This window comes from Pararge aegeria, chromosome 1 (genome assembly GCF_905163445.1).
Source record: "Pararge aegeria chromosome 1, ilParAegt1.1, whole genome shotgun sequence".
Classification (NCBI taxonomy): domain Eukaryota; kingdom Metazoa; phylum Arthropoda; class Insecta; order Lepidoptera; family Nymphalidae; genus Pararge; species Pararge aegeria.
In genome coordinates, this window is record NC_053180.1 from 3,617,322 (window position 1) to 3,637,183 (window position 19,862).

A 19,862-nucleotide genomic window follows, 5' to 3' on the forward strand; every position below is an offset into this window, starting at 1 on the left:
TTATAGTAGGTACCTAGTAATACCTACTAAATTACATAAAACAAATATGTATATACTTTATGAAGCGACCGAAAGTTTTTTGCGCTCGCTGCTTATGTGTATAATAATAACTTTATGTGTAGTACCTACCTATTAGAATGTATCGCTATGTTGTATATTTTGAATACATGTTTTTTTTTTTTTTTTTTCATTTTATTGTCGCAGAAACCCTGTTTCTTCAATGTCATCTCAACAAAGGTTGTTTGGGAGAAATCTTTTCAGGCTATAGAACCGTTTTTGAATGCCGTTAGATTTAGTAATTTCGTCCGTTTTATTTTATTGTATCTTGTATATTTTCATTTTTAATTGAAATAGCAAGTTATGGCCATGAAAAAAAGTGTTTTGAGCCTCTTTTTTATTGTCTATAATGTTCAAACATACATGAAATGCATAAATATGTTTTTATCATCAATAAGATAGCTTGCCTGCTGCATTGGATTTTCATTTCGCGAAAACAAATGGTTTTTACGGGTTTTTATGAAACTGAAATAGACGCGTATATGTTTTTTTTATTAGTAGATAGTAGATTTTCCAAAATCGTATCGATGAAGGAAAACATCGTGAGGAAACAAGCATGCCTGAGAGCTCTCTATAACGTTCTTAAAGGTGTGTGAAATCTAACGCACTTAGCCAGCGTGGTGCTTTAAATTGAAGAAAAAAAATCGCGTATTATCTGTAGCCCCGTCGCCCATGAACAGCACCAAAGGAGCCACCAAACCTTTGCCTGCTTTTGATGTTTTTTTTATCCGCCTTGGATAAACCTCTAATCTTAGTTTTAAAGGACCGCAGAAGAAGACTATTCCACTACTTCGAAGTGCGCGAAACAAATGATCTAATATATTACGGATGATAGACTCATACATACAGATGGCGGGAAAGACATTCGTATCGTGAGGATCGGATTAAGAACAGAACTGTGCTATCAATGCAAAAAACTCATGATAACCTCAAACAAATACTGTAAATATTTATGGCAGAAAAAACGATGACGTTGAAAATACAATAGATATTTTTCGAATTTCACATAAAATTTTAATCAAAGCGAGAAATTCTACGTCCAATTTTACTATTTCATTTTCTCTCAATAAAAATGAAAAGCAAAGTGAACCAACCGTTCGGTAATAAAACTCATTTTATGCACATTTCCCACCGCCACGTGGTGCCAGATTAAACACTGTCAAGCTTTACGCATATCGGCGGGAAAATCATTCCGGCGGCCATGTTTTACGTGTAATCATATTATTATCATCATCATCATCATCAACTCATTCCGGCCCACTAGAGGGCATGGGTCTCCTCCCACAATGAGAAGGGGTTAAAGCCCTAGTCCATCACGCTGGCCAAATGCGGATTGGTGGACTTCACACACCTTTGCGAACATTATGGAGAACTCTCAGGTATGCATGTTTTCTCACGATGTTCTTCACTTTTACGATCATGGAAAACATATCTTTACGATAGTGGGAAATAATTCAACTAATAAAACAATATTATACAAAGAATTTATTAAATTGGCTCAAAATAATTTTATAAAATTGCCCAAAACGCACAAAATTTTACATTTAATTTGAATCCAAGTAAAAATAACTTCCGATTTCACGAAATCCGATTGCAAAGTGAACAACACTAACAGCTCGGCAATAAAATCCATTTTATTCACTTGTAGAATCTATTCTTTTTATAGTTCATGTCAAATTTCTCGATCTCGCAACCACGTGGCGCCAGATTCAACACTGTCAAGCTGTACATATCTCGGCGGGAAAGTCGTTCTAGCGGCCATGTTTTACGCGTAATGGGCAAAACTTTATACAGTCATAAACGGAACCGCCCGCGTCTGTAAACATCTCGAACCCAAACTGCCGCATTAAACTGTCCATAAAATAGCATTAATTTCGTAAGTACTGACCGGGAACTATTAACGGATTGTCCTCTCCAAATGGCACTTTGATCACAATTCCTTTTTTATTCGTTCGAATAAAAAAAAACCGCCAAGTGCTAGTCTTTTTATTGCTTTTAACAAGATTGTTTTTACACAGCATTATGGGCAAATTTATATTTTTATCTGTTCAATCTAACTTTATATTTTATTTACATATTCGATTACGATTTGATTTCCAGGTGGGCTAAACTTTTTTCTGTATAGGTTTTGTCATTTTTTTTTCAGTCACAAAATTGCCCATCCGAAAATTTAAACACACATATGATACAGTCGAGTATATACAATATACTTTTGTATATATGCATATACGTGTAATTGTAAACAGGATGCTATATTACGCCAAGCTACAATACGTCACGAGCATGTCGGTGACGCAAACACGTTTTCACCTCATAAAATCGAACAAAGTTGCTAAAGACTTGAAAAAAAACACAAATAAACAGCGATTATACTTGAATATCCTATCCCACCGCTCGGCCCGCGCCAACACTTTTCAGCGGGCGCAATGGCGGAGAGCACAAGTTTTTTAATTAATATTCGTTTGCATTTAATCGCACTTCGGCTCGGAAACTCGTCACTTTGCTTTAAGCTTCGCAAATTGCGTCCGTCACTGGACGGGGCCATTTTAATAATGTTCCAATTATTTTATAAAAGTAAAAAGTAATTAAAACTAGCGTCGGCACTGACATTTGTCGAATCGAACGAAAAATTAACGACTGCGAGTTTTTTCAAGGATTGGAATGATTTAATTTTATTACTTACCTACTTGTGCGTCTCACGTTTATTGGCTGCTGCATTCTGTGGTGGTAGAATAATTTTAAACAAAACGTACGATATTGCATTCTCGTACTTACCATTTTTTTTTGTTACTTATATGGAGGGTAGAGAGGTAAGGAGAGTCAGAGTATATGAAAAAGTGTCGTCAAAATGTATTAAATTAGGATGGCGCCACATTTGCATCAGGGTAACTCTTAAAAAAAGCGCCAAATATAAATACCGTACTATTTACTGTTTACGAAATAAAATCACTCTAAACGCACGTTTGGTTATAATAAATCTGTAAGGTTATATTTACCACAATATTTTGTACAACGTAAGTTGTTGAAATTCTCAATAATTAACTACTTTAGTCGATAATGACATTAAATTTATTAAATTTTTTAACTCGGCATACTTCAATTTATCTACGATTGCTACATTCATACCATACCCTGTGCATCCATCAGCGCCATTGTGGAGGATTTTTGAACTGTTATTTAGCGCAACAACTGGACACTTTTTCAACTTTTCTCCCATATAAGATGACTCTCCTTACCTCTACCCTCCATAGTTATTTAGTTATTTCAAGGATGGGAATGATTTAATTTTATTACTTACCTGTGCGTCTCACGTTTAATGGCTGCTGCATTCTATGGTGGTAGAATAATTTTAAACATAACGTACGATATTGCATTCTCGTACTTACCATTTTTTTTGTTATTTTGTTATTTCAAGGATGGGAATGATTTAATTTTATTACTTACCTGTGCGTCTCACGTTTAATGGGTACTGCATTCTGCCGTGCTAGAATAATTTTACACAAAACTGCTACAATATTGTATTCTCGCAATCACCATTTTTGTTTTAGTTATTTCAAGTATGGGAATGATTTAATTTTATTACTTACCTGTACTTCTTATGTTTATTGGCATTCTGCGGTGGTAGAATAATTTTAAACAAAACGGCTACAATATTGTGTCCTCGCACTTACCATGTTGTGTTAAACCAGTAATGTTAAGGAGTAATCAAAGATTTGCATGCTTTTTTTTTATTCCACTACAAGTTAGCCCTTGACATAATCTCACCTACTGGTAAGTGATGATGCAGTCTAAGATGATATTGGGCTAAACTGTTACGGGTATGGCTGATGGCAGTTATATTAAACGCATACCTCTAATCGGTTTCCAAGCGATATCGTACCGGAACGCTAAGTCGCTTAGTGGCACGGTAGGGTGGTAACTAGCCACGGCAAAAGCCAAATTCACTTAAATACAATCAATAAGTATTTGTTTAGGCAGAAGCTCATAGCAAAATAGTCTGGGTTATATTATTATAGTCAAACTCTGTTGTTCTTTAACTAAATAAAAAGCTCAGCAGTCTAATTTCCACTTCAAAACGTTACTATAAACAAGTCATGTGCTTTAGGTACTTAACGTTCATAAATAAAAATAAATAATGCAACCTTTTCTATAAATTTAAAAAGCATATAAAAATTTTCGGCACCGACAGGATTTGAACCTGCGACTCTCTGGCAATCGCGGCCTGAGCGCTTTAACCAATTAAGCTACGGCTCTCCTACCGTCGATGCCGAAATTAGTATATGCCTTTCACATCAGTCTTATAGCGACTGTACTGTACTGTGTGTGTATTGTAAAAACACTAATCAACTTTACAAAAATGCAACCTATATAAATATTTATGAATTAACTATTTAACATTCAAACAAAACTGCTAACACGTGACTTTATTCATCATCGTCATCAATAGCCTATAAACCTGTAATGGCTAAGCGATTTAGTGTTCCGGTACGACGTCGCGTAGAAACCGATTAGGGGTATGACTACCATACTCCCAACAGGTTAGCCCGCCACCATCTTTCAAAAGTGCTTATATAGGCCTACTTGAAATAAATGAATTTTGATTTTTTTTTAATAATAACAGTACCGTTCCATGGAGAATGCAATCAGGTAGTCTATATATTAGAAGAAAAAAAAACCCTACTAATATTATAAATGTGAATGTAAGTTTGTTTGTTACGCTTTCACGCAAAAACTACTTAACGGATCCTCATGAAACTTTGTACACATATTCTTGTAAGTGTTAGAAGTAATATAGGATACTTTTTATCCCGACATTTAGCTCGGTTCCTTTGAGAGTGGATGAGTGTTTGACGATTTTACAACATAACGCCGACAAATTATAACTGATTTAAATAATTGTTTTTGTACTATAGAGGTTACAATATTTATTTAATTTTGCCCAAACTTTGTGTAGAACTCTATTAGTAGAACTGTTGGTTGTACAGATAGAGGACAGAACTCCTCAGCGGACAGCAGCAAACTCCTCATTTAAGGCGTAGCGATACTGAATACTTTAATTTTTTTTGAACTAAAACTAAATTTAATGCCACATCAAAAAAGAAAATCAAACGCAGACGAAGTCGCGGGCAACAGCTAGTATAATATGAATGTGATAAAAATATCTTTGATGGATTTTAATAGATAAAAAATATTGATCAACTTACTTGTCACCTAGTCCCGGTCGGACTTCATATTTTGGAGGTACGAGTGGTTTTTCCTGCATGGAGCTGAGCCCAGCCTCACTTCCTGCACTTGCGACTCGTACAACGTCTGTGCTTTCCTCCACCACTGAAAAATAAAACAACTGCTTAATAGGAGTTTTGGTGATTTGTTGAAATTAGTTTCAGATACTAATAAAACTGTATCTTCTTCTTCACCTGCCATTTTCCTTGGAACACATTTACTATTTTCCTTTTTGCAGTTACTTGTAAAAAAAAGAAAGTAAAGTAAAGCAACGGCCTGGTTTGAAATTGCAGTCAAGAGCTAACTAGAAGTGGAATAAAAGAAATAAAAAAATTAAAAAAATTGAGGTTTGATTTTCTACTATAGCTGTTGTATAGCCTGCGTCACGCGGTTTTGCTATAACACAGCTCTAATAGAGTTTATTGTGAGCTCTACACACAATTTATTTGGTAGCTGACATTAAAAGTTTTTATCAAAGGTACACTCAGCGTATCACTTGTTTTTAAAAAGCCAATTTCATTAACCGGAGTGCTGCCAAATTGGGTTGCCTACTTCAAAAAATAAAGGCGATAAAAAGCTTTGAAAAATTGACTGTCAATTCTTGCGCTATAGTTTTAACTCTTTATTGGCTCCACTTGTATTTCGTAATAGATGGCAGGAAGCAACACCTGAGATCCATTACCGTAAGTGCTGCGCTTCTAGTGGGTACTCTATGGGTTATACCGTAGACGCCGCCAATAAAACTTTTATTTTTCTATCCACATACGTTTCAGTTTATGTAGCGTTAGCTCTCTGGTTTCATAACTTTTGGAGTAATACTTCTTTAGGCGCGACTAGGGAGTAATTCAGTTTTTTTCTGACGGAAGTAACGCTTACGTCTTTACATTACGTTTCATGAGGATCGGTTTAGTATAACGAACAAACTTACATTGACATTTATAATATTAGCAGGGATAGAGATAATTATATGTCTAGTGTTAGAATGTATAACATGTAGTTTAGTTTGCAATATTTTTTATTTAGGTATAAACGCCTTAGTAGTATGTGTATTTATTTATCATTTCCTTTTTATTTTATTTGACTTTTTTCCCCCTTTTTAAGCTTGTTTTTAAACAGTACCTTTTGTCTTTTTTATTCTTCTTTTCCTTTCTGGCCTCTTTATGACATATAGGTTTATATTGTATATATTATATTATAATATATATATTATATTATATTTATTGTTTATTCTATTATATATATTTTTTTTTTTTTATGAAATATTTTTGTAATTTATGTTTATTATTCAAGTATAACTTTGTGTACACCCTAACCCTTCTTCACAACTTCATGTACTCAGTTTGATTTCGTAGGTTGCCTGGAAGAGATCCCTTTTAAGCGATAAGGCCGCCTATTGTACCTTTTCTCTTTTTTTTTCTAATGCTTTTTTTTATTTGGTGTACAATAAAATGTATTTCATTCATTCATTCATTCATTCATTATAAAAAAAATTATTGCCGCACCAACCCGTTCCTTATTCCAACTACTTTTGCCAAAGGTTGTCTGGGAGAGATCGCTTTAGCGATAAGACCGCCTTTGCACACCTAAACTAGTTTCTTATTATTTTTTATTTTTATCTACTGTGGTTTCACTCTGTATTTTGTTTTTGTGTGCAATAATGAACTTAATAAAGTGAAGTCGAAGTTTTGCCCACTGGGCTATCACCACTCCCGCTACTAACTAATATGTCCTTTCCTTACTTTACTTACTTTCCTTACTTTACTTACTTTACTTACTTTACTTACTTTACTTACTTTACTTACTTTACTTACTTTACTTACTTTACTTACTTTACTTACTTTACTTACTTTACTTACTTTACTTACTTTACTTACTTTACTTACTTTACTTACTTTACTTACTTTACTTACTTTACTTACTTTACTTACTTTACTTACTTTACTTACTTTACTTACTTTACTTACTTTACTTACTTTACTTACTTTACTTACTTTACTTACTTTACTTACTTTACTTACTTTACTTACTTTACTTACTTTACTTACTTTACTTACTTTACTTACTTTACTTACTTTACTTACTTTACTTACTTTACTTACTTTACTTACTTTACTTACTTTACTTACTTTACTTACTTTACTTACTTTACTTACTTTACTTACTTTACTTACTTTACTTACTTTACTTACTTTACTTACTTTACTTACTTTACTTACTTTACTTACTTTACTTACTTTACTTACTTTACTTATTTTACTTACTTTACTTACTTTACTTACTTTACTTACTTTACTTACTTTACTTACTTTACTTACTTTCCTTACTTTCCTTACTTTACTTACTTTATTTACTTTACTTACTTTACTTACTTTACTTACTTTACTTACTTTGACCTGTCGTCTCGGTATGAATTATCTCTTAGACCGCGGTACGAAGTTCGCCGGGACATAAATGAAATAAAACATATCTATAAGTATATATTGTATAAAACTTACACATGTAATGAAGAAAATAAAAATATTATTTTTTACATACATTTGGAAAACCATCAGCTGTAAATACATAATCATCATCACCAAATCGACCGATTGACGTCCGGGTTTTTTTTTTTTCATGATAATAAAGTGTAGTCGGAAATTCCATTATTTTACTTACTTTTTTGACCTGTCCTCTCGGCATGAATTATCTGTGATAACAGTGACCAACCAGATTAAAAAATCACATTTTTAAATCATACCTTGGAGTTATTTTATAATATTATAATTTTTGAAACTTTTAATTTTTGAAATGCCTTGTTACAAGAAGAAAGTCGCTAGACAGGATATGCCAAATGTTAGTTCAAATAAATACATACGGTAGACGGAGTAGACGGTAGCAAAAACATGCAGGGTGGTGACGGCGGGTCAGAATACAGTTCTCACCACCCCCCTTCTTACTGCGGGCGTCCCTCCTTACGACCTCCCTAGCACAACCCCGGGAGGATAATTTCTGAATTTTCTATGGTCTAGTGGCTACGCGATTTAGTTTTCCATTGCGATATCGCGTAGAAACCGATTAGGGGGACTACCTTACTCCCAAACAGGTTCGCCACCTACCATCGTAGACTGCAACACAACTTACCATCAGGTGAGATTGCAGTCAAGGGCTAACTTGAAAGGGAATAAAAAAAAATTATATATCAACCTCATGGTCTTCTCCATCAGTTCCACTCGACCATATGGTGTTTTTGAAGTTCACAAGTTCCTTTCATGAATACTCAAATTGCTGTAGGTGTGCCTATAATAATTGAATAAACTGCCTTGAAGAGTTATTAAAATTATACGTGCAAGTGGAATAAAAAAAAAACGTCGTACGAAACTACTAACGCAATACATTTTTACAGGAATTCAATGAAGCTACAGTTGATACAATATCTCGAATAGAAACCAACTCTAATGTATTGGGAGTCATGTATTTCCGTCAAAGTATGTACCTCTATAACCGTTCTATACGTTTCTATGAGTACATATGAAATAGAGCTCGTCCGGGGAAGTAATACCGCTTTACTTATTTATACCGCAAAGCAGAATTGCTGTTTTCTGATCAGCAGAGCGTGGTAGCAGGTGTACACAGAATTAAGAACGTACAGAAACCGTGTACACGACGAATATCATTTAAAACCAAAACTGCCTTTGCGCGGAAACAATACTTGTCGCAATCAAACTATCTGTATAACGTGATTAACAGGAAACTTAAAATATACCCACTAGGATTACATAAATGCAAAGAAATTTTAAATAAGTACCTTTTATCACTAAATTATGATGAGGTGGAATCATTATTAGAACGTTCTATATAACATAAAATTTATCAGTCGTGATTTTTCACAAATTCTGTCTTACACAAACTATGAGCACGCACACACAAACACACACACACACACACACACACACACACACACACACACACACACACACATACACACAAACACACACACACACAAACATACACAGAAACAGGCATACTTATTTTGTATATTATAGGTTGTAATTTTTTTTAGCATCTATATTTCTTTATGATATGTCTGTCCTCTTGTATATCATTGTATCTCTTGTTTTATTTGTTTACCTATACTGATACCACTTTGTTTCTTACAGAAATAAACTATTTTTTTTATTGTTTTTTAATATTGAAGCATCAAAAACCACTCCACTTTAGTAGTGTTTCTCGAACGGGTGGCTAGTCACTCCATTCCATTTAGCGTTGACAGTAATTATTTTACTTTTAAACATATACCATATATTGGGAAAATTAGAAAAGATAGGTTTTTCACTGTTTCTGGACACAACAATAAACATACATCGTACATCGTACACGTACAGTTACTTGCCATAACTAAACACAAAACAAAATAAATGTATTCATGCTAGCGATTAAACCCTCGGAAAGTGTTCAGTCGTTAAAGAAATCATTTTCTGCAGTAGTAATTTATGGATTTTTATCTGCAGGAAGCTCGCAATACCGAGGACTTGTACATAGATGAATCCTTATTCAGTCATTATTGCATTAAGTGCATGCAATAATGACTGAATAAGGATTCTGTAACTTTTCTAAGTTACGTGCGTTCTAAGTAATTAAAATCATCGCTTGCTTCAACGGTGAAGGAAAACATCGTGAGGAAACCTGCATGCTTCAGAGTTCTTTATAATTTACTCAAAGACGTGTGTAGTCCACCAATCCGCACTGGGCCAGCGTGGTGGACTACGGCCTAGATCTTTCTGATTGTGGGAGGAGACCCGTGCCCTGTAGTTGGTCGGTAGTGGGTAGATATAAATAAATAAATATACTATGACAATACACACACCGCCATTTAGCCCAAAAGTAAGCGTAGCTTTTGTTATGGGTGCTAAGATGACTGATGTAGCTTCACGATATATTTATAATAATATAGATTTTGTAAGACAACATATTAGTCTTTATAAACAAAAAGTGCATATAAACAGTCGACTTACAAGAAATGGTCATAAATTAGTGACATCTGCATATCGTCTGCGAAAGGTACATGGGTCATTTGTGGGATTGAGTATACGCTTTTATAATATGATTCCTAAGGTAATTTTGGACATACCAATGCATAAATTTAAAGAATATGTTAAAACACATTTATTACAGCGAGGTTACTACACAATTGATGAATTTCTTAATGACAAGGTTGCTTGGAAACATCCGGCTCCGCTTTCATCTCTCACAAGATAGAAAAATTAATGTTAAAATGTAAAATGTTAATTGTTGATGTTGGAAAAGAGCAACTGCTGAGTTTCTTGCCGGCTTCTTCTCGGTAGAATCTGCCTTCCGAACCGGTGGTAGTGTCACTACACACAGACATACTTGACGTTTCAAAAGTGCTTATATTAGGCCTATTTGAAATAAATGAATTTAATTTAATTTTTAATTTTTAATGGATATTTTTTTATGAATAATATACATAAAATAAAATACATATAAAAACCCAGACACTGAAAAACCATCCTGTTCATCACACATACATTTTCCAGTTGTGGGAATCGAACCCACGGCCTTGGACTCAGAAAGCAGGGTCGCTGCACACCTATTGGGTATTTATCTGTCACTTGATTTTAACGGAAAAAGAAAACATCGTGAGGAAACATGCAAGCCTGACAGTTCTTCGTAATGTCCTCAACGGCGTGCGAAGTCTACCGTCTATACCCTTCTCATTCTGATAGGAGACCCGGGCCCAGTCGTGAGCCTATAAATGTGTTGATGAAGATGAAGCTATCGGTGACCTTTCTTAAATATATAAATAAATATAGTATATCTAAAAAGGTTTAAAAGGTATGAATAAATACATAATAAATAAATAAGTGCGGATTGGTGTACTTCACACGTCTTTAAGATTATTACTGAGAACTCTCAGGCATGCAAGTTTCCACCAAAATGAAAAGCAGAAACGTAAACGACTCTTCTCAAAATAAACTTAAAACTCGTTTTGCTCGCACGTAAGCGGTTTTATAACTATGCAATAAGGGGAAAAAATATATTTAAAAAATCTAGGCACCCCAATATTTATAACCACACACATTTTTAGCCGTATCAAACATACCATGCACTTCGACCTTTCACGACCATTAATTATTTCACCATCCTTATAACCTTTCTGTAAATAGCTGTGTCCAACTCTAGGAGCTCATTGGAGAGTTTAGGTTTGAGGCTTAATATTCCTCTTGTCGTGAATTCATTAACGCAGAGGAAAGTGCGTCTCTAAGTTAAAGTTTTTGTCATCATCATCATATCATTTGACGACCTCCCTGGCGCAACGGTGAGCGCTCTGAATTTAAATAGGAGGTCCCGGGTTCGGTTTCCAGCAATTTAGGAGTTCATAATTTTCTTTGGTCTGGTCTGGTGGGAGGCTTATGCCGTGGCTAGTTACCACCCTACCGAGAAAGACGTGCCGCGATTTATTTATTTATTTTATACTTTATTTGTACACAACAAATAGAAAAAAAAACAATGGACACAACAACAATAAACTTAAAAAGTAGGATACAAGGCGGCCTTATCGCTTAGTAGCGATCTCTTCCAGGCAACCTTCGGATTAGGAAAACCAAGGGAAACCGATTGGTGGGGTGTATTATTATTATATACATACTTACGAACAATTACACACTAATACTTATCAAGATTACACACATACAATAAATAAAAAATAATAAACTAATATATACTAAAACATACTTAAATATTTAGTGTTCCGTTGCGATGTCGCGTATAAACCGATTAGGGATATGATTACCATACTCCCTAACAGGTTGGTCCGCTACCATCTTAAACTGCATCTTTATTAAACACCAGGTGAGATTGCAGTCAAGGTCTAACTTCTAGACGAATAAAATATATAGACATATCAACCCTCATGGTCTTCACCATCAGTTCTACTCGATCATATGGTGCTTTTCGAGTTTACAAGTTCCTCACAAAAATACTCATATTGCATATTGCTATTCGTGTGCCTATTATATTTGAATGAACTGCCTTGAAGAGTTATTAAAATTGTACGTGTAGTAAAACGAAATGTTTTTTGCATTATTCTTTTATTTTATTCTTCTAAGTAATGTCGATTTTGCATGTCGTAGGTTAAATGCAAGGCGTTAACCTCCCTTTGCGTGGGCTAGATGGAAGACAAGGTATTCGGCAAATAACATTTTATCTCGTGCGTGCAATGCTTTTAACAACAAATATTGTGAGACGGACATTTTTCATGTCAAAATTGGCACGTTTAGAAAATTTATTATGACAAAATAAGTACTAAGTATAGCTTTAAAGTTTTTGTTTTTCATTTTTGTTTTAATTACATTATTATTATTTTTTCTTTTTTTTGTATGATAATTGCTTGCTAGGTACTTACTCCTAAGCAATTGTGGTAAATGTTATCGTGTTATATGTATAACCAAGTTGTGGAAACTTCATTGGTCTATGTGATACAAAAATACGGCATTACTTTTATGTATAATTATACTGTTTGTTTCCCATGAAAAGCTAATAAATAAATAAATAAATTATTTGCTTTTGGACTTAATTTTTAATGCAATGTTATAAGGGTTATTTTATTACATACTTCCGTGGATATAAGACGGCGCTTATATCAAGTTTATAATGTTCTAGATGATGTCCAACTATGCACAACCCCGGAGAACATGACTCAAACGTTGTCGAGCAAATTGCCGACACTGACGTCATTCCTTCAAAGAGCCATTGGGGAAATCGTATGTCATTTTAATATTTTTGTTTCAAGATTTCAATTTATTAAATTAATTAATTATATTAAAGTAAAAAACACACCGCCATCTAGTCCCAGAGTAAGCGTAGCTTGTCTTATGGGTACTTATATGAATGATAAATATTTTAATGAATAATACACATATATACTTATAATATACAGATACACCCCAGACACTGAAAAACATTTATGTTCATCACACAAACATTTTGCCGTTGTGGGAATCGAACCCACGGCCTTTGACACAGAAAGCAGGCCACCCGCTGCGCCAGTCGGCAATTTTATCTACGAGCAATTCTTGTATGTATAATTATATATAATCTGAATCTCGAAAACGGCCCCAACGATAGCCTTACTGTGTTCCGACAAGTCGCCTGGTGGCAGGGCCACGGGAACGCTTTCGCATACAACCGTATACATATATTTGCAACAATATAGTATACAAGCGCAAACATATATTTTTAACAATATAGTTAAGTCCCATTTCCCCAATGGCTCTTTGAAGGAATGACGTCAGTGTCGGCAATTTGCTCGACAACGTTGTCGAGTCATGTTCTCCGGGGTTGTGCATAGTTGGACTTCATCTAGAACATTATAAACTTGATATAAGCGCCGTCTTATATCCACGGAAGTATGTAATAAAATAACCCTTATAACATTGCATTAAAAATTAAGTCTAAAAGCAAATAATGCAAAAAACATTTAATTTTACTACACGTAAAATTTTAATAAACACTTGTACGAATATTTGTTTCGTGTTTAATTATTAGTATTTTATTAATTTTAATTATTTTTATTATTATTATTATCTGTGTACACTTTAGTGTCTCAGCTAACAGCTGGTATTTCAGGTGTGCACGGACCTAAGTCAAGTGCACACCCATAGTCAAAAAAAAAAAAACTTAATAATTAATTAAGTTAATTATTAAGGTTGTGGGTTTGTATGTGTATAGGATTGTGCTTGAGGGAAATGTCATGTCTGTGTAGAAGGTTGTGGTTGGACATTATTGTGATTATGTGTGGGTTCACCAGTTCGATGTGTAGGCTCTTCACTACCCTGTAAGAATTTACGGACTATCCTGCATGTGTTCAGGATTACAGCTTTTTGGAGAGATATGTAGGTGAATTCCGGTAAATTGAGTAAGCTGAGTGACTGGTGAAGTTGTTTGGGAATGACACCTTTAGTGGATAATACTAAGGGAACTATGCTAACTTCATTAAGCCGCCACATGCGCTTTATCTCGTCTTTAAGGTCTGTATATTTAGAAAGTTTTTCGGATATTGTGTTTTGTAAATTATGTGTGTTGGGTATAGCTATGTCTATGATGATTGCAGTTCGGTTCTTTTTATCTTGAAGTGTAATGTCAGGTCTATTGTAATGGATTGTTCTATCTGTAAGAATTGCACGGTCGTAATACAGTCTGTATTCGTTGTTTTCGAGAACTGATTCTGGTACATATTTATAATAAGGTATGGGTTTCAGACTTGATATGAGATTATATTTGTAAGCTAACTTCTGATGGATAATATTTGCGACTTGATCGTGGCGGTGTTTATATTCTGTCTGCGCTATTAATTTACAAGCGCCTGTTATGTGCTGTATGGTTTCAGAATTACTATTGCATTTTCGGCACAAGTCCGTAGGCAAGTTTAAGATCCTCATTATATGTCTATTATTGTTATTATTATATATTTCTATCATTTATTATTTTTCTTTTTTTTTTTTTAATTATTAACAATGCTTAAGAATAAATTAAAAAACACTATTAAAAATTTATAAAATTATTATTATTATTATTATTGTTAATTTAATTTGTGCTTCTTTTTATGTTATTTTTAAAAACTGTTAAGTGCAGTATATGGGCTATGCCTGAAATAAAATTTTATTATATTATAGTATTTGTAAGACTACCAAAAACCATTACTATTTAGAAAAGTGTTTTTTAACAACCGGTTTGAAAAGAAATTGGCGATATCTATACATTATAACGTTTGACTCAGTGAGCTTATCAATGGATTGAGTATCATATGCTCGTATAATATGATTCCTAAGTAATTTTGGACCTACGAAATAATAAATTTAAACAATGTGTTAAACCGCATTTATTAGAGCGAGGTTACTATACAATTGATGAATTTCTTAATGACATCCATATCCGCTTTCATCTTTCATAAGATAGGAAAATGAATGTTCAATTGCAAATACTTAGTTGATATTGGAAAAGAGCAAGAATCTGCTGAGTTTCTACCCGGCTCTTCTCGGTCGAATCTGCCGTCTGAACCGGTGGTAGAGTCACTGCAAACTGACAGACCTGACGTTTTAGGAAAAGAAAAGTGCTTGAAGCACTTAGAGTCAGCGTACTTGAAATAAATGAATTTTTATTAACAGGATGTACGAGACGAGTTGGTCGCGTTTCGGCTCGCGACCAACAAGATTGAAGTCCTAGTGGCCGGTGACAAACAGTTCACCGCTTGTGTCGTACAAAGAGTGGCCAAGAAGAAGCACTTTCAGGAATAACTGATCGAAGTTAACGCCGTAATCAATAAATTAAACAGGTACATATATTAATTAAGGCCGTGTGGTGACGGAAGATAGAAATTTATAGATAGATGATAGAATATTGGATAGAAGCAGGCGTTCCTTTACGGAATTCCATGATATATTATGAAAATTAAGCTGAATTTGCTATAGGTACTCTGACTTGCGAAAAGTAAGAGAATCTGTACGGTGTTATTTAAAATTTCTTCAATCCTTATACTCCACACCAAAAAGACCTTCGGCAATGAAACCCTCTACGCACGCTTCGCTTTGAAACCAGAGAAGATGTTGACTTTACAATGAATTATGGTTAACAATCAGTGTAAAGCCATCTGCTTGGCAATTATTACTAAAAAATAACAAAACGCAGTTCCTGGTATGTGAAGTATTTTTTTTTTATTTTAAATCCTCGAATCGCAGCCATCCCTACCTCATTTCCAGCAGAAGCGCAATTACACAGACAATGAATCGCCATAAGTCGCGCGCCTACACGTGGTGTTGCCAACTTACCTACTTACTGCCTTTTACGAGTCGATTTTAACGGTAGTATTTATTCAACTTAGTTCAGAAATCAGTTCTACATAATGGTAATATTATGTTAATTAATAAAATTACTTATTTTAAAATAAATAAACTTATTTTCAATAATGTAGATTGTTGTAGTGTTTGTATCTATTAAATTCTAAATAAATACATTTAAATACATTGTCTCACGTACACAAGTAGGGGGGGAAGCTGTCAATCGGGTAGTCTTGTGACGGACAATGTACGGATTGGACGTGCGCCTGCACTCGTGACAGTGTAGTAGTGAGCCAGTAAATTGTAAGCACTATCGGCCATTGCACTTATGATATTATTAGGTGTTGTGGGAATTAAAGGGGCATTTTAAAATAGCTTATGAGCTTCGGCCTTTTGCAACGGACTATCAAACGAAAAGCATTGTTGGAATCGATGGTTGGTTAAAGAAAATGTTGATGATAAATCAGTTGATTAAAAAATTTTGTTTCTTTTATTCCAGGTCTAGTATTTTTTATCTTAAGATTCTAAAGTCGTGACTATTGAACTACTACGAAGATTATACTATGAAGATTATTACGAATCTAATAAAAGATTTCCACGATGAGTGGTTAGTCAAAACTGTAAGAAACTTTGGTAATATCATACGGTAAAAGTTTAAAAAAACACGGAGCGGCCACATAGATTATTGCGTCGTGTGTTTTTTAAACTTAAGAAGTAGGTGTTAATGATGAAAAAAGTTCGATTACATAAATGATTTTTCATCCGCCATACATTCTGCTAGATCCCAGAGAGCCAGCGTTAAAAATCTACTTTTCCTAAACTTTCCAGACTGCATCTCTAAACGAAATCAATCCAATAGTCGACAGAATCATGGAGGATGACTCTGTTGAAGGAGTCGTCTTGACTAATAAAGAAGGTAGGTACAATCATAGTAAAATTATTCGTAGTCATTATTATAATAAACCTATTACTAGCCTATTACAGGGTGTACTCTCAGAATGAGAAGGGTGTAGGCCTTAGTCCACCACGATGGCCAAGTGTGGATTATTGGACTTTTAACGCTTCAGAGAACATTATGGATAACTCTCTAACATGCTGGTATCCTCACGATGTTTTCCTTCACCGTTAAAGCAAATGATATTTAGTTAGAAAAGTCAAAAGTGCGCGCCGGGCTTCGAACTCTGCCCCAACTTGAGTAAAATGTGACTGCAGATCAGAATGCAGTAATTTTACCGTCTGTGCCACTACTACCATCTACTGCGATAACCAATCCGCCTGCCCAGCTTGGTGATTATGAGCAAACCCTCCGGTTGAGAGGGAGACCATTTTAGACCAGAAGTGGACTTTTAGAGATGATTAGCTATAATTGATGATGAATGATGATTATATTTAAATGATTAAGGGTTCACCCCATGGTTAGTGGGGAAACCATCACCTATAACCAGAGCAACACTTCGCAGGGAATTCAGGAACGCATCCTACAAATTGCGGCCCTGTGTGTGACTGTAATTACACCGGCACAAGCTCTGTCAAAAAAAGCTTTACTACTTCTCACTCTTAGTTGTTTGTTTGTCCTCACCTTACGCCCCAACTAAGCAACAAATCGACTTTTTTTTTGGCATAGAGTTAATTGAAAGAATGGAGAGTGACATAGGTTTCCATTTGTAAAAAACCGTAAAAACGTGGACGACGAACGCGGCTAGGTGGATATAAATATGAATTGCTCATATTTCAGGAGTGCCAGTATTGACAAATATGAATCTAATAGGCGCTACCAACTACGGGCTGGCGATGCGACGCCTTGGTTATATGACCCACCTCAGTATCGCGGAAATTGTAATTATTTATCAATACATTTTCACCACAAATTATGACGAATTTAATTTTTTGTAGTGTGCAGCAAGAATAACACATTGCAACGATTTCAATGCGTGCGTTTACCTCGTCTCCCGCTAAAAGTGTTATAATAATTAGTTCATACTATTTAGTTCCTAGTGATGTAGCAACATTCGTTTTTAGGTGTCAACACAATCAATCCAATAAATCTGTCGCTGGTAAATCAATCGCACACGACAATATGCACGAGCATAAAATATAACATGCAGATCTTAATTGTGCAAGCGACATGGGTATTCCTATTATTTTCACTGGGGCATTCTAATTACATGAACTTTTTGTGACGCCACGTCCCAGTGCAAACGAGGCATCGCGATTAACCACACCGACAGATCACAGCGACCAATTGCATATGTGTAAACTGTGGATGTCAATTTTGACATCCACAGTTTCGATTAGTTGTGGACAGATCCGTACGATCTGTCCACAACTAATCGATGCAACAGATTGCCTCTGAATGGTGACAATATTTAAGTTGAATCAGAGTTGAATTGTCAATGGCCACACCACATTAATAAATCTAACCACAAACAGTTCGCTATAACTTATCGTTATAGCGAACTGTTTATCTTATATATAATATGGTCCACTATTGTAAATGGACTGTAAACATTATTGATTTTCACAGGACCCCTTCGATGAAGTGTTAATTTTAAGAATAAGGACAAAGAAATTGGAAGTCATGGTCGCGCCACACTTAGAGTTCAACATCGTTGTGATGCAAGCCGCAAGAGCTCATAAGAAAATGGCGAACAATATTAAACAAAACGAAAAAAAAACATCAAATCATTGAATAAATATTTTATGTTTATACATTATCATTTGATTATCTTTTTTTCGTTGCGTATTGCATATTTGCCGCTTGTTATCTCACCTGCACGTCCAGCATGTGCAGGAGACGCATATCCCCCCAGGGATTTTTTCTTCTCCCACAGTTTTATCAACTTGTTTTTGCTCTCATAATAATTTCAAAAGTTGCTGATCAAAGAGCTATAGCTTGGCAATAAAGTCAAGAAACGGGACAATATTTTTATGTTTTTAACTTTTTTTGAGGAAGGGCCTCGATAGATGATGTTTCAAGTCCTGCCAGTTCCGAAATAATTATATGCATTGTAATTTACAAATTTTATATATCCTTACACTTTAAATACAAAGCACTATAATAAAGAAATACAAAAGAACTATGTCAGCTTGGAGACAATGGTATTTAGAAGTCAAAACTTCTAAATACCATTGTCTCCAAGCTGACAAAGTAGTTCAGATGGATATATTGTTTTTTTTGGTTCGCTGCATATTATGGATGCTGAAATTGAACAGTAGATTTAATCTATTTCATTAAAAGATTTTTTAACCGTCGAAGTTAAGGCTTGGGATTTGAGAGGATTTAAAAAAATAAAAACTTAATTTCTGATACCAATTTAAATGAGGCACCAAACGAAACCGTGTTCCGGCATTCTCCTTTATCATAAAACGTAAAGACGTTTTACTATTTGCGTCAGCATTAGAAAGCAATTTTTAATATTGAAGTACATCTGATGGTAATTTTCTCCATTAGCTTGATTGCTCATATTCACTCGCTCATACTTGATCGCTCTTATAAAATAATTTAAAAACAAAATTATAATTTTTTATTTCACCTCCGCGCGTCCTCATGTCAGTTTATATCAGGTCTATTACAGGACATAAGACACGTTGCACCACTAAAAATATGTAGTACTTCTGTTATAATTTTTGACATATTTGAACAGGGGAAACCTGAAAATCAAGTATGACAACACAGAGCTCAAGCTAACCAAACTTACAACTAGAGGTAAAATATCTGCGTACTGAGCTGCGATAGCTGCGTACAGAGTA

General features: G+C 34.6%; 1 protein-coding gene across 1 annotated transcript; it reads left to right on the forward strand.

The window, feature by feature from the left end:
• The first annotated feature begins 12,430 nt into the window (after window positions 1–12,430).
• On the forward strand, window positions 12,431–19,838 carry LOC120626585 (dynein light chain roadblock-type 1-like). The gene is made up of 8 exons (XM_039894185.1): window positions 12,431–12,461; window positions 12,940–13,040; window positions 15,444–15,610; window positions 16,612–16,732; window positions 16,941–17,028; window positions 17,848–17,948; window positions 18,637–18,788; window positions 19,757–19,838. The coding sequence occupies exons 4-8, from the start codon at window positions 16,676–16,678 to the stop codon at window positions 19,836–19,838; spliced, it is 480 nt and encodes a 159-aa protein (XP_039750119.1). The 5' UTR covers window positions 12,431–12,461; window positions 12,940–13,040; window positions 15,444–15,610; window positions 16,612–16,675.
• The last annotated feature ends 24 nt before the right edge of the window (window positions 19,839–19,862 follow it).

Bases quoted from the DNA above. Each gene is read 5' to 3' on its own strand.
- LOC120626585 (XM_039894185.1), top strand. From the start codon at position 16,676: ATGAAGATTATTACGAATCTAATAAAAGATTTCCACGATGAGTGGTTA. The intron at 16,733-16,940 runs GTAAGAAACTTT...TAAACTTTCCAG, and splicing joins ATGAGTGGTTAGTCAAAACT to ACTGCATCTCTAAACGAAAT. The intron at 17,029-17,847 runs GTAGGTACAATC...CTCATATTTCAG, and splicing joins CGTCTTGACTAATAAAGAAG to GAGTGCCAGTATTGACAAAT.